Source organism: Macaca nemestrina, chromosome 15 (assembly GCF_043159975.1).
Source record: "Macaca nemestrina isolate mMacNem1 chromosome 15, mMacNem.hap1, whole genome shotgun sequence".
NCBI classification, from domain to species: domain Eukaryota; kingdom Metazoa; phylum Chordata; class Mammalia; order Primates; family Cercopithecidae; genus Macaca; species Macaca nemestrina.
Window position 1 is genome coordinate 52,252,549 of NC_092139.1, and position 14,237 is coordinate 52,266,785.

Genomic DNA, 14,237 nt, shown 5'->3' on the forward strand with positions numbered 1-14,237 from the left:
TGTATAGCACAGGCCAGGTGTGGTAGCTCATGCCTGTATTTCCAGCACTTTGGGTGGCCGAGGCAGACGCATCATCTGAAGTCAGGAGTTCAAGACTAGCCTGGCCAACATAGCAAAACCCTGTCTCTACTAAAAATACAAAAATACAAGCGTGGTGGCAGACGCCTGTAATCCCAGCTGCTTGGGAGGCTGAGGCAGGAGAATCGCTTGAACTCGGGGAGTGAAGGTTTCAGTGAGCCGAGATTGCACCACTGCACTCCAGCCTGGACGACAGAGACTCTGTCTCAAAAAAAAAAAAAGAAAAAGAAAAAGAAAAGAAACACACAAGAACTATTTATATACTCTTTACATTGTAGTAGGTATTATAAGTAATCTAAAGATGATTTAAAGTATATGGGAAGATGTACGTCGGTTATATGCAAATACTATGCCATTTTGTATGAGGGACTTGAGGATCTATGGACTTTGGTATTGGGAGGAGTAGTCCTGGAACCAATCTCGTGGATATCGAGGGCCGACTGTACTGACGATGAAGCATTCTTTGCCCTAAGCTCACCCCTTATCGACATTTCTTCTGTAACCCCTGATGCTGTTCATTTACTTGTTTATTGGGCACCTTCTTGTGCAAGTGAGGGGTTCTAAGGATAAAGACAGTGACACTGCTGTCACCTTCCCAAAGCCCCGAGTGTGCTGAATGCAAGTGTTCTTAGGAACTCCTGGCCCCTGGTGAGCTTATGGGCATTTCCCATAGGCCAACTGTCAATCACAGCATTTAGACCTGGAAAACGGTAACTGCCACTCTGAGAGGAAGCGAGCAGGCTACAGAAGGAAGCATCTGATGAGAATCCTCTGCCTGGAGCCATGTTAATGGCTCTGTTAAGACACATTGCACACTTGCTGTAGCCTCTTTCTCCATTTTTCCTGTCCATTGTCTTCTTGTTCCCCTAAATAACATGCAAAAGCACTTCACTTTATTTATAAAGGTATATGAATCAGTTAATGAATGTTTCTTGATTTCCTGTGTATACAAGATATTTTCTAGAGCAGTTGCTGATGAGTATAAAAGAAGGAAGGGTGATAAAATGTGTAGCTTAGTCAGGGAGACAGATCATCTGCTTTCCACAGTTTAGCATATGGCTTCTCTTCACTGCCTGATCAACACTCATACTTTGACTTACAGCTCTTGTCTCCTTTGCCAAGGGTACCCCAATTCAGGGCCCAGGGGGAGCAGGGGATAGGGATGAGTCAATTGCACCCAAGTCTGTATGACTACTGCTTACTGGAGGAGGAGTGTAATATGTGTGCCATTAGGAAAGGAGATGGGGGAGTGGAGTCTGTGTGGGCAGCCAACAAAGCCCTTTCCTTACCAGATGTGTGGAGATGAGAGGCTAGACTGAGTGATAACAGTGGAAGTGGAAAAGGAGGGAGGCCGCCGCTCCTTGGGATGAGTAATCCACAGGCTTTATTAACTAGTTGATATAGAAGAGAGGAGGCATGAGTGATGCCTGACATTCCTGGGGGAATGTGCAGGCAGGGGTGTCCTGGATGCACCCATTTTGCTTACTCCTGCTTCTCCTCCTGCGGGTAGCTCTGCTTTGCTCTCCCTCTGAAGCTTGTCATTTTTGACATTAGACTTCTTCACTGGAAACAAGCTCTGGGTGGCGATGGTAGAATGTCAGTGTCAGTGAAGGCTGTTGTTACAGTTTCCACAATAGTTTTCGGTTGGTTTGTTTCTGTGTAGACCATAGCCCAATGGCGTAAAGCTGGCTACCAGGACATGCCCGAGTACGAAAACTTCAAGCACCTTCTGCAGGCACCACTGGATGATGCTCAAGAAATTCTGCAAGCACGCTTCCCGATGCCACGTTACATTAACACGGAGCATGGAGGCAGTCAGGTGAGCGAGCTGAGTTCTAGCTCCAGTGGTTTGTTCGTTTTATGATAGATTGTTATTGCTATACATCCAAACAGGATGGTTAATATTTTATGCGATGACATAAGTTGACACACAGGTAATCTTCCAAATATGACTTCTTTTTAAATGAGTGGTCAAAATACACTTATGTAAAGGGATTGCCAAGATAAAATACACATTTTATGTTTTAGGATCCTTAAATGGAGAGCCACTGGGCTTAAGCTAAAGAAATAGATTACTGTGCAGTAAAACAATTCTAATTTAACCAAAGAAATGTTGTAAAAAATTATCTTTTTTCTGTTACGTTAATATTAATGTCACTTTTTAATCTTTAAACCTTTTTGTTGTTGTTAAAGGCTCGATTCCTTTTGTCCAAAGTGAACCCATCTCAGACACACAATAACCTCTATGCTTGGGGCCAGGTAAGAAATTTTCAGGTATTTGGGGAGGATGCCAAGCTAGTTTTTTTTTTTAAACTTGTTTTAAAATTCTACAAATTGGATCTCTTTTGGCCTGGAGACAGAATAACTGCATAACTTGGGTATTTTGCTGGGGAGTAGCAGGCAGCGAATCAACTTGAATAACATGGCTGGGCCAGAGCTTGAGGGGGCTCCCTGGGCGGGTCCCCTTCCACAATATACAGCATAACATACCAGGTTTAGGCCAGGGGACAGAGCACTGTACTGTGGCCTCCATGGGGGTCTCCTTCGTCACACAGCAGCGTGGCCCCTAGTCCTCTCTCTGCCAAGAACACAGGGCAACTTGTCACCATCGATTTTGCCGCCTCCTCATTTTCCAGCCTAATTCCTTCCCTTTTCCCCCACCCCCCCCGCCCCCCACCAATTACTACTTTATCTAACTGTTCCCAGCATTTGTGTCTCTCTCAGATGAGTCTTTCCTTTCATTCTGTTTTCTTTTTTTTTTTTTTTTTTTTTTTTGAGACGGAGTCTCGCTCTGTCGCCCAGGCTGGAGTGCAGTGGCGCGATCTCGGCTCACTGCAAGCCCCGCCTCCCGGGTTCACGCCATTCTCCTGCCTCAGCCTCCCGAGTAGCTGGGACTACAGGCGCCCACAACCGCTCCCGGCTAATTTTTTGTATTTTTAGTAGAGACGGGGTTTCACCGTGGTCTCGATCTCCTGACCTTGTGATCCGCCCGCCTCGGCCTCCCAAAGTGCTGGGATTACAGGCGTGAGCCACCGTGCCCGGCCTCATTCTGTTTTCTTATAACATTTTTAAAATTAAACTTTTTTTGAGATAATTGTAAATTTACATATAGTTATAAGAAATAATAGAGGGATCACCTGTATCTTTTACCCATTTTCCCTTAGTGTTAACATCTTGCAAAAACTGTAATACAGTATCACAACCAGGATACTGAGATTGATAAGGTCAAGATGTGCGGCATTTCCATCACCACATTTATTATGCACTTTATTTCTATGAGTGTTACATTGTAACATATAATGAAATAATTGTACAACTCACCATAATGTAGAATCAGTGGGAGCCCTGAGCTTGTTTTCCTGCAGCTAGATGGTCCCAGCTGGGGGTGACGAGAGACAGTGACAGATCATCAGGCATTAGATTCTCGTAAGGAGCACACAACCTAGATCCCTCACATGCGTTGTTCACAATAGGGTTTGCACTCGTATTAGAATCTAGTACTGCTACTGATCTGATGGGAGGTGGAGCTTAGGCGGTAATGCGAGTGATGGGGAGCAGCTGTACATACAAATGAAGTTTCACTCACCTGCTGCTTACCTGGTGTGTGGCCTGGTTCCTAACAGGCCATGGACCAGTACTGTCCGTGGCCTGCAGTTGGGGACCCCGATTTAAAGTATATGGGAGGGTATGCATAGGTTATATGCAAATACTACACCATTTTATATTAGGGACTTGAGCATTTGTGGATTTGGGGATCCACAGGAGGTCGCAGAACCATTCCCCCACAGATACTGAGGGATGGCTGTATATAGAAATACAATTGACTTTGGTATGTTTATCTTGTATTCCGTGACCTTCCTGAGTCACTTACAACTCTTAGGAGTTTTTTTGTAAATTTCTCGGAAATTTCTACTTAGACAATCATGTCATCTGCAAGCCAGGGACAGTTTTGTTTCTCCTTTTCAATCTGAATTACTTTTACTTTATTTTCTTGGCCTATTGCACTGATGGTTACTTCTAGCACTATATTGCATAAGAATGGTGAGACTGGACACCCTTACCTAGTTCCCTGCTTTGGGGAAAAGTGTTTAGTCTTCCACCATTAAGTACAACAGGAGCTGTGGGCTTTTTGTAGCTCTTTTATCAAGTTGAGGAAGATCCCCACTACTGCCATTTTTCTGAGAGTTTTTAAATCATGAATAAGTTTTTACTGTTGTCATGTTTTTTACGTACCCATTGGTATAATCATGTGATTTTTTTTTTTTTTTTTTTTTTTTTTTTTGAGAAGGCGTCTCGCTCCATTGCCCAGGCTGGAGTGAAGTGGCGGGATCTCGGCTCACTGCAACCTCTGCCTCCCAGGTTCAAGCAATTCTCCTGCCTTAGCCTCCCAAGTAGCTGGGACTACAGGCACCTGCCACCACACCCAGCTAATTCTTTTGTATTTTTAGTAGAGATGGGGTTTCACCATGTTAGCCAGGATGGTCTCAATCTCCTGATGTTGTGATTCACCAGCCTCAGCCTCCCAAAGTGCTGGGATTACAGGCGTGAGCCACCGCACCCGGCCAATCATGTGATTTTTTTCATAAGCCTTTTAATATGGTGAATTGCGTTGATTCTTTGAATATTAAACCAGACTTCCATTCCTGGAATAAACCTCACTCCTAGTGTATAATTATTTGTATATATGGCTGAATTCTATTGGTTAATATTTTTTCGAGAATTTTTGCATCTATATTTATGAGGAATATTGGTCTGTAGTTTTCATTTTTTTCTCCTGTTTTTGTTTGGTTTGGTATCAGGATAATACTAGCTTCATAAAATGAATTGGGAAGTGTTTCCTTCTCTCCAATTTCTGGGGAAGATTGTGTAGAATTGGGGATTCTTCAAACATTTGATTGATTTTTCTATGAAGCCATCTGGGCCTAGAGATTTCTTTTTTGAGAGTTTTTAGATTACTAATTCAACTTCCTTAATAGTTATAGGGCTCTTCAAATTATTGATTTCATATTGGATGAGTTATGGCAGTTGTGTTTTTTGAGGAATTGTTCCATTTTGTTTACACTGTCAAACTTATGTGTATAAAGTTGCTTGTAGGATTCCCTGACTATCCTTTAGATGTCCGTAGAGTCTGCAGTGATACCCGTTTTATACCTGATATTGATAAATTTATGTCATCTCTGTTTTTTCTTTTCTTTGTCAGTCTTGCTAGAGTTTGGTAATTTTATTGATCTTCTCAAAGAATCAGCTCTTCATTTCATTGACTTTATTATCTTTTTATTTTCAATTTCATTGGTTGCTGCTCTAGTCATTATTATTTCCTCTCTCCTGTTTGCAATAGGTTTTTAAAAACTCTTCCGGCTGGGTGTGGTGGCTCACACCTGTAATCCCATAACTTTGGGAGGCGAAGGTAGGCAGATCATGAGGTCAGGAGTTCGAGACCAGCCTAGCCAACACAGTGAAACCCTGTCTCTACTGAAAATACAAAAATTAGCTGGCGTGCTGGCACGTGCCTGTAGTCCCAGCTACTCGGGTGGCCGAGGCAGGAGAATTGCCTGAACTCAGGAGGCGGAGGTTGCAGTAAGCCGAGATCGCGCCACTGCACTCCAGCCTGGGCAATAGAGCAAGACTCTGTCTTGAAAAACAAAATAAAAAAAAAGAAGTGAATTTATTATAGACAGTGTATAGTTGGGTCATGGTTTTTAATGCAGTCTGCTGAGCTCTCTTACATGGTATATTTAGACCATTTATCTATAAAATGTAATTAATGATATGTTAGGGCTTAAGTGTGCCATTTTATTTTTTGTTTTCTGCTTTTCTTTTCTCATTTCGTTTTGTATACTTTTTTCCTGCCTTCGTTGTGTGTACTTTTTTCCTGTCTTCCCATGAGTTATTTGAACATGTTTTAGGATTGCCTTGTGACTTGTTTGTAATGTTTTTGAGTGTATCTCCTTATTTAGCTTTTTTAAGTGATTGTTCCTAAGTGCCCTAGGTTTTTTTTATTTTAATTAAGATGAGGTCTTGCTATGTTGCCTAGGCTGGTCCTAAATTCCTGAGGTCAAGCGATCCTCCCACCTCAGCCTCCAAAGTGCTGGGATTATAGGCATGAGCCACCACACCTGGTCAGACCCTAGGTATTACATCATATATGCGTAACTTACCACAGTCTACTGGTGTTTTTTATCAGTTCAAGTGAAGTCTAGAGACCTTATCTCCCTCTTCCATCACTTTCCTCTCCCCCATCAGTAATATAATTATGTTAAATATTTCCTCTGCATACATTTAGTATCACATCAGACAATGTTATAATTTTTGTTTCAAGCATCAAACGTAATTGATAAGTCTTAAAAAGGAAAACCTATTATATTTCTCTATATGGTTGCTTTTATGTTTTCTTTATTTTTAAAGATCTTTTGGCCATTCTTTTTTTCTTTTTTTTTTGTTCGTTTTTTTGAGATGGAGTTTTGTACTTGTTGCCCAGGCTGGAGTGTAATGACGGGATCTCAGCTCACCGCAACCTCCGCCTCCAGGTTCAAGCAATTCTCCTGCCTCAGCCTCCCGAGTACCTGGGATTACAGGCATGCACCACCACACCTGGCTAATTTTGTATTTTTAGTAGAGACAGGGTTTCTCCTTGTTGATCAGGCTGGTCTCGAACTCCTGACCTCAGGTGATCCGCCTGCCTCAGCCTCCCAAAGTGCTGGGATTACAGGCATGAGCCACCACGCCCAGCCTACTTTTAGCCATTCTTTTTAGCATAGGTCTGCTGGTGATAGATTTTTAGTTTTCTTTTATTTGAGAATGTCTTGATATCCCTTTCATTTCTGAAGAATATTTTCTCTGCGTATAGGATTCTAACAGCGCTTTTCTTTAAGCAGTTGAAAAATACTGTGCCGCTTCCTCTGGCCTTTATGGTTTCTTATGAAAAGTTCACCGTCCGTCTCAGTGTTTTCCCCTGTAGAGAAGGTGTCATTTTCCTCTGGCTGCTTCCAGTAGTCTTTTTCTGTTGTTAGTTTTCAGGGTGGATGGGCAGGGGCAGAGAAGAAAGTGTAATTATGACATGGCTTGGCATGGATTTCTGTGGGTTTATCCTATTTTGGTTTACTCAGCTTTTTGCTTCTGTAGGTTTGTATCTCTTGCCAAATAGGAAAGTTTTCGGTCATTATTTCTTTGAATGCCTTGTCACCCGCTCTCTTTTCTTTCTTTTTTGACATCCAGTGACATGAATGTTAGATCTGTTGCAGTACCCCAGGTACTACATTTCCATGTATTTTCTTTCTTTTGTTCATTTGGGTAACTTCTATTATTTTGTCTTCCAGTTTATTGATTCTTTTTTCTGTTCCCTTTCTGCATTGAACCTATGTGCTGAGCTTTTCGTTTGTCACTGTATTTTTCAGTTACAAACTTTCCTTTTGGTTCTCCATGTCTTCCACTTCTTTCCTGGGACCTTGTTGTTTCTTTGCTGAGGCTTCCTATTCTTTCATTTGTTTCAAGTGTGTTTGTAATTGCTCATGAAGCATTTTTATCACGGCTATTTTAAAATCTTTGTCAGGTGATTTTAACATTGTTGTCAACTCAGTGTTAACACCTGTCAATTGTCTTTTTAAATTCATTTGGAGGTCTTGGTAATCACTTTGTATAAGTGATTTTTTTAATTGAAACTTGGACACTTGAGTGTTTGTATGAGACCCTGGATCTTATTTAAACCTGCTACTTTTCACTGATTTTTTCTTACACTGCTCTGACAGGGAAGGTGGTGGTGGGGGTGTGGGGGGTGCTGGTGGGCTCCATTACTGCCAGGTGGAGGTGGAGAAGTCCAGGTTTTCCACTGGCCTCTGTTGACACCTGGGGGCGCCTAGTGATATCTTGTTACTGCTTAGTGGGAATGGGAGTTCCAGCTCCCCCATAGCCTCCAATGACACCGCTGTGGAGATGGCCTTGTTACACTTGGGTGATGGTGAAAGTCCTGACCCTCCACCAGGCCTCTGATGCCACCCCAGTAGGCAGGGGGAGGGGCATATATTTTTGCCAGGTTGGGGTGGAAGTCCAGGCTCCCCACATGACCTCTACTGACACCACAGGGGTAGGACAATTTCTTATTTGGCCATTGGGGATGAACTTCCTGGTTCCATACTTAGCCTTCTCTGCCACCATCTTGGTGGGGGTGTTGGGGTGCCTTGGTACTGCCTTGTGAGGGTAGAAATTTTGGCTGCCCACCTAGCCTTTGCTGGTTCAGGGGGGTCAGGGCCACAGTTTTTCCTCTCATTTTTGCCCGGAGTACAGGGGTTATTATCTAAGATTGTTCTGTCTTGCTAGGCTGCTTCAGTCCTTTGGCTAGAGAAAGTGGGTGCTTTTTGTTGTTTTTTGTTTTGTTTTGTTTTGTTTTGTTTTGAGTCTGCACTCAGTGACAATTTGCCAGCTTCCTCAGCTCCAAACTCGGAGTGTATGAGGCATAAGAAAGCCCGGAGACTCGCTGCCGTGTTGTTGCTTGCGTCCCGAGGTCTTCAGTGTGTCTTCTGTCTTCTCTCCACCTTTAAACGTCTTCTTAGGCTTGGTTTATATAAGATGCCCAAGGTTTTCAGTTGTACTTAGTGGGAGGAATAGAGAAAAGTATATCTTCTACTCCTTCTTCCTCGAAATCCTCTGAAAACATTTTGATCATGCTTACACTTTTCTAATTAGAACAGTACGGTTTCCTTGTAGAAAATGAATATGTTTTAAAAAATAAGAAAATTTAAATTACCTAGAATCATTTTCTAAAGAGTTAACTATTTCCAGCTTTTTTCTACATAATATAAAGTGTATTATTGTGTGTGTGTGTATATATATATATATTTTTAAATGTCTTTACAAAATTGGAATCTTACTACAAGTTGAGGTTTCTATTCAATTTTTTCCCATAACATTAATAAAATTATAAGCTTTTTCTGATATTTGAAGTATCCATCTGTTCAGTGCAGATACCGGTTCACTTGTTCATGGGTACACCATTATCCAGCTTCTGTGGTAAGCAGAGCATTTAAGAGGAAGGGCAGGCATGTGGGCTCCGTGAGCTCACATTGGTGGGGAGCTAGACCCTGGGTACTTCATCAGGACTGTGGAGAAGAGGGTAAAGTAGAAGTCCTGATGCTCAAAACTAGCAGGTGGTGGCGGCCTATCTCGGCATACTAGGAAAGGATTTTGCGAGGAAACTGTGCTTTAGTCAAAAGAAGTGGTTAGTGAGGCAGAGGATGGGGTGATGGGAGTACTCATAGCAGAGGGGACAACACCTGTGAATACTCTGAGGGAAGGTGCTTGACAGCTCATGAATTCTAACCAGCTTCTAAGATATCTGCCAACTAATCTTTATCATTACATTTCAGGAAACTGGAGCACCCATCCTAACTGATGATGTTAGCCTGCAGGTGTTCATGGACCATTTGAAGAAGCTGGCTGTCTCCAGTGCCTGCTAAGCTGAGGATGCAACCAGGAAATTGAAGAGAACGGTGTCAGAACGTGTTCAAAATGTCTAGAAAGGCTTAATAACATTCCTGTTACTTTTCTAGCAGATTTTAACAAATAATCAAGGAAATTTTGTATGTAACTCTTTAGATTATAATTTATTTGTATTCCTGTCTTTGTCCTTTTTCTTGCACTATAAAATTATAAGGTCATAAATGTTTTGGTACTTGTAGATGTTTATGTGCTTTTTGTATCCTAACTTTTAGAATCTAAATAAAATCAGAGGTAGTGTATTTTGGCAACTTGTTTAGGTGAGAATCTTAATGATCATAAAGGAAATAAATCTAGATGCAGAAAGTACTGGCTAAAATATTGCTAATACAAATGTGATTTCCTGAGGTGTCTGTGTGAGTGTGTATGTGTTTTAAGTGACTTCCTTAAGAGGTGTTTCCTGAACTTAATCCTCATAATTAAAGTAATACATATGCAGGAAAAAAATGAAACAAATACCTTATCCTAAAGAGCTTATAACAAATAAGTTACCTCCACTCTATAAACTCAGACCTACTTTTTGAAGATAACTGCTTTTAACCTCTCCTTACAAGATTTTTGTTGTTGATGTATTTAATTTTAGCCCATATCTCAATTCCCATTTTCAAAGAATCAAGATATTAAGACCTTTCTCTCTACTCTCCAGCTATACCTTTGGTCGTTTTTGTATTTTTATTTTTATATATATTATTTATTTTTATATTATCAAGACTGGTAAAATTTATATTCTGGGTCAGGTACAGTGGCTCACACCTGTAATCCCAATGCTTTAGGAGGCCAACGCAGGAGACTTACTTGAGGCCAAGAGTTTGAGACCAGCCTGGGCAACATAGCAAGACTGTCTCTACAAAAAATTTTAAAAGTTACTGGGCCATGGTGGTGTGTAACTGTAGTCCTAGCTACTTGGGAGGCTAAGGCAGGAGGATCGCTTGAGCCCAGGAGTTCAAGGTTGCAGTGAGCTCTGATTATGCCACTGCACTCCAGCCTGGGTGGGAGAGCAAGACCCTGTTTCAGAAAAAAAAGAAATTATATTCTGGCCTATTATCATATCTTTTGTCACTAAGTTGATTGTGAAAGCTGAAAGCTCCTAAGAAGCATTTACACAGTCATGATGATGTAAATATTGTTCAAGTCCAAGCCAGGTAGGATGCTATTTTTCTCTAGGGTGCTAGTGTCCCAGTCAGTCCCTACGCCACTTGGAGGAAAACATTCCGAAGGACAGAATCAGAGTTACTTTCTTACATTCCATCGTGCCATATGTTGGCTTGCTCCCTATTTGGATTATGATTTCTTAGATTTGCTGTGGTTTTCCTCAGAATTTCTAAATTTTGTTTTGCTTTTTGAGAGAAGAAATATTTTGTTCTCTATTTACTAAGAAACTCTAGCTTATTCTACTGAATGAAGTCCATTTTTTTCTTCTTTGGAGGCCACTGATGTCTGCTTTTAACAGGGGCCAATCACTTTGATCTGCTGCACAACTGTCATCCAGGAATTTCTTCTGTTTGGAATCTTGGGTTAGTTCCACTCTTCCCTTTATTCCATAAGGCATTTTGCAATCTCAGATGACTTTTACTAAAAGGAGTACTTGGGGAGAATTCACTGGATCTCAGCATATCTGCAAATCTATTCTGTCTTCATACTTTACAGCTTTGCCAGATAATATGGTTTGGATATTTGTCCCCTCCAAGTCTGTCATTGAAATGTAATCCCCAGGATTGGAGGTGGGGCCTGGTGGGAGGAGTTTGGGTCATACCAGTGGATCCTTCATGAATGGCTTGGTGCCATCCTCACAGAAATGAGAGTTCTTGTCCTGAGTTCAAACGAGGTATGATTGTTTAAAAGTGTGTTGGCTGGGCATGGTGGCTCATGCCTGTAATCCTAGCACTTAGGGAGGCCAAGGTGGGCGGATTACCTGAGGTCAGGAGATCGAGACCAGCCTGGCCAACATGGTGAAACCCTGTCTCTACTAAAAATATAAAAATTAGCTGGGCGTGGTGGCGGGCGCCTATAATCCCAGCTACTCAGGAGGCCAACGCATGAGAATGGCTTGAACCCAGGAGGCAGAGGTTGCAATGAGCCAAGATCATGCTACTGCACTCCCTGGGGGACAAAGACTTTCTCAAATTTAAAAAGTGTTACCTCCCCCACCTCTTCCTCTCGTTCTTGCCATGTGATACATTGGGCTACCTCTTCGCCTTTTGCCCTGATTGTAAGCTTCCTGAGGGCTTCACCAGAAGCAGATGCAGGCACCATGCTTCCTGTACAGCCTACAGAACCATGAGCCATAAACATAAACCGTAAACCTCTTTAAAATAAATTACCCAGTCTCGGGTGTTCTGTTACAGAGATGCAAAAACAGACTAACCCACTGGCTCTAAAAGTATAGGCCCAAGATAATCTCAGATCTTTGGAGTCATCCTTTCATTAATTCAACAAATAACTATCCAGTACTTGTTGTCCATGGAGTAGTCTTCTAGGCATTGGGAATATTGCCAATAAAACAAAAATTCCTGTTTTAATAGAGCTTATGCATTAGTTAGGGAAGACCAACAGTAACAATGTGAGAAGTAAATGATATGGCTGGGCGCGGCGGCGTGCAGACCAGCCTGGCCAACATGGCGAAACCCTTTATTAAAAATACAAAAATTAGCCGGGCGTGGTGGTGCACACCTGTAATCCCAGCTACTTGGGAGGCTGAGGCAGGGACAGTTGTTTCAACCCAGGAGGTGGAGGTTGCAGTAAGATTGCGCCACTGCACTCCAGCCTGGGCAACAGAACGAGACTCTGTCTCTGTGGGGAAAGGAAAAGAAAGATCAGACTGTTACTGTGTCTATATAGAAAGTAGACATAAGAGACTCCATTGAGCCGGGCGCGGTGGCTCAAGCCTGTAATCCCAGCACTTTGGGAGGCCGAGGTGGGCGGATCACAAGGTCAGGAGATCGAGACCACAGTGAAACCCCGTCTCTACTAAAAATACAAAAAATTAGCCGGGTGCGGTGGCGGGCGCCTGTAGTCCTAGCTACTCAGGAGGCTGAGGCAGGAGAATGGCGTGAACCCAGGAGGCGGAGCTTGCAGTGAGCCGAGATTGCGCCACTGCACTCCAGCCTGGGCAACAGCGTGAGACTCCGTCTCAAAAAAAAAAAAAAAAAAAGAGACTCCATTTTGTTCTGTATTTGAGATGCTGTTAATCTGTGACCCTACCCCCAACCTTGTCCTTGCAAGAGACATGTGCTGTGGTGACTCAAGGTTTAACGGATTTTGGGCTGTGCAGGGTGTCCTTTGTTAAACAAGTGCCTGAAAGCAGCTTGCTGGTTAAAAGTCATCACCATTCTCTTAATCTCAATTACCCAGGGACACATACACTGCCAAAGGTCGCAGGGACTTCTGCCTAGGAAAGCTAGGTATTGTCCAAGGTTTCTCCCCATGTGATAGTCTGAAATATGGCCTCGTGGGAAGGGAAAGACCTGATCGTCCCCCAGCCTGACACCCATGAAGGGTCTGTGCTAAGGAGGACTAGTGTAAGAGGAAAGAAGGCCTCTTGGCAGTTGAGATGGAGAAAAGCATCTGTCTCCTGCCTGTCTCTGGGCAATGGAACATCTCGGTGTAAAATCCCATTGTATGTTCTGTTTACAATGCTGCTCTTTATGCACTAAAAAGGTTTATGGAGATGTTTGCATATGCATATCAAGGCACAGCACTTTTCCTTAAACTTATGTCACAGAGATCTTTATTCATATGTCTTACTGCTGACCTTCTCCCTATGATGATCCTATTATCCTGCCACTTCCGTTTTTCTAAGATGATAAAGATAATGATCAATAAATACTGAGGGAACTCAGAGACCAGTGCTGGCCTGGGTCCCTCTGTATGCTGAGTGCTGGTCCCCTGGGCTCACTTTTTCTTTCTCTATACTTTGTCTCTGTGTCTCATTTCTTTTCTCAAGTCTCTCGTTCCACCTAACGAGAAACGCCCACAGGTGTGGAGGGGCAGGCCACCCCTTCACCTCTCAAAAAAACCAAAACAAACAAACAAAAAAATGAAGTAAATGATACATTAGAAGGTAATGAGTGCTATGTAGAAAATGAAGCTGGAAGGTCCTATTAATTGGATGTTGGACCAGCTGGATTTATTCCGATATTCTATCTTTTGAGTTTCCTATCTTAAAATGTTGAACATTGGCCAGGCATGGTGGCTCACACCTGTGATCCTAGCACTTTGGGAGGCCAAGGCGGGCGGATCACTTGAGGTCAGGAGTTCAAAACCAGCCTGGCCAACATGGTGAAACCCCATCTCTACTGAAAATACAGAAAAATTAGCCATGAGTGGTGATGGGCACCTGTAATCCCAGCTACTTGGGAGGCTGAGGCAGGAGAATCGCTTGGACCTGGGAGGTGGAGGTTGCAGTGAGCACACCACTGTACTCCAGACTGGGCGACAGAGGGAGACTCCATTTCAAAAAAAAAAAAAAAAGTTGAACATTTACATTTTAAATTCCAAGAGCTTTTATTTTCTGTGCTTTTTCCAAGAATATTTTTAGTTTTGGATGTCATTTTTAACACATCATATAGAAGAATACATAAAGCTGTCTGTACAGATTAAGGCCAAAACATCCTTCTTCAGCTTTTCTGTTTCAAATTAACAGAAAAAAGAGTGTATGATAGACCCAGCTA

At 42.4% G+C, this 14,237-nt stretch overlaps 1 protein-coding gene across 4 annotated transcripts in view; it reads left to right on the forward strand.

The window, feature by feature from the left end:
* The window catches only part of LOC105486826 (SEC23 homolog B, COPII coat complex component), a 49,864-nt gene extending 39,950 nt beyond the window's left edge, over positions 1-9,914 (forward strand). For all 4 annotated transcript variants that reach the window (XM_011749890.3, XM_011749888.3, XM_011749889.3 and 1 more), the window contains 3 exons: positions 1,742-1,897; positions 2,272-2,337; positions 9,438-9,914. In XM_011749890.3, the coding sequence (XP_011748192.1) occupies positions 1,742-1,897; positions 2,272-2,337; positions 9,438-9,527 (312 nt within the window). In that variant the 3' untranslated portion in view covers positions 9,528-9,914. The remainder of the gene's footprint in view (positions 1-1,741; positions 1,898-2,271; positions 2,338-9,437) is intronic.
* Positions 9,915-14,237: the final 4,323 nt, after the last annotated feature.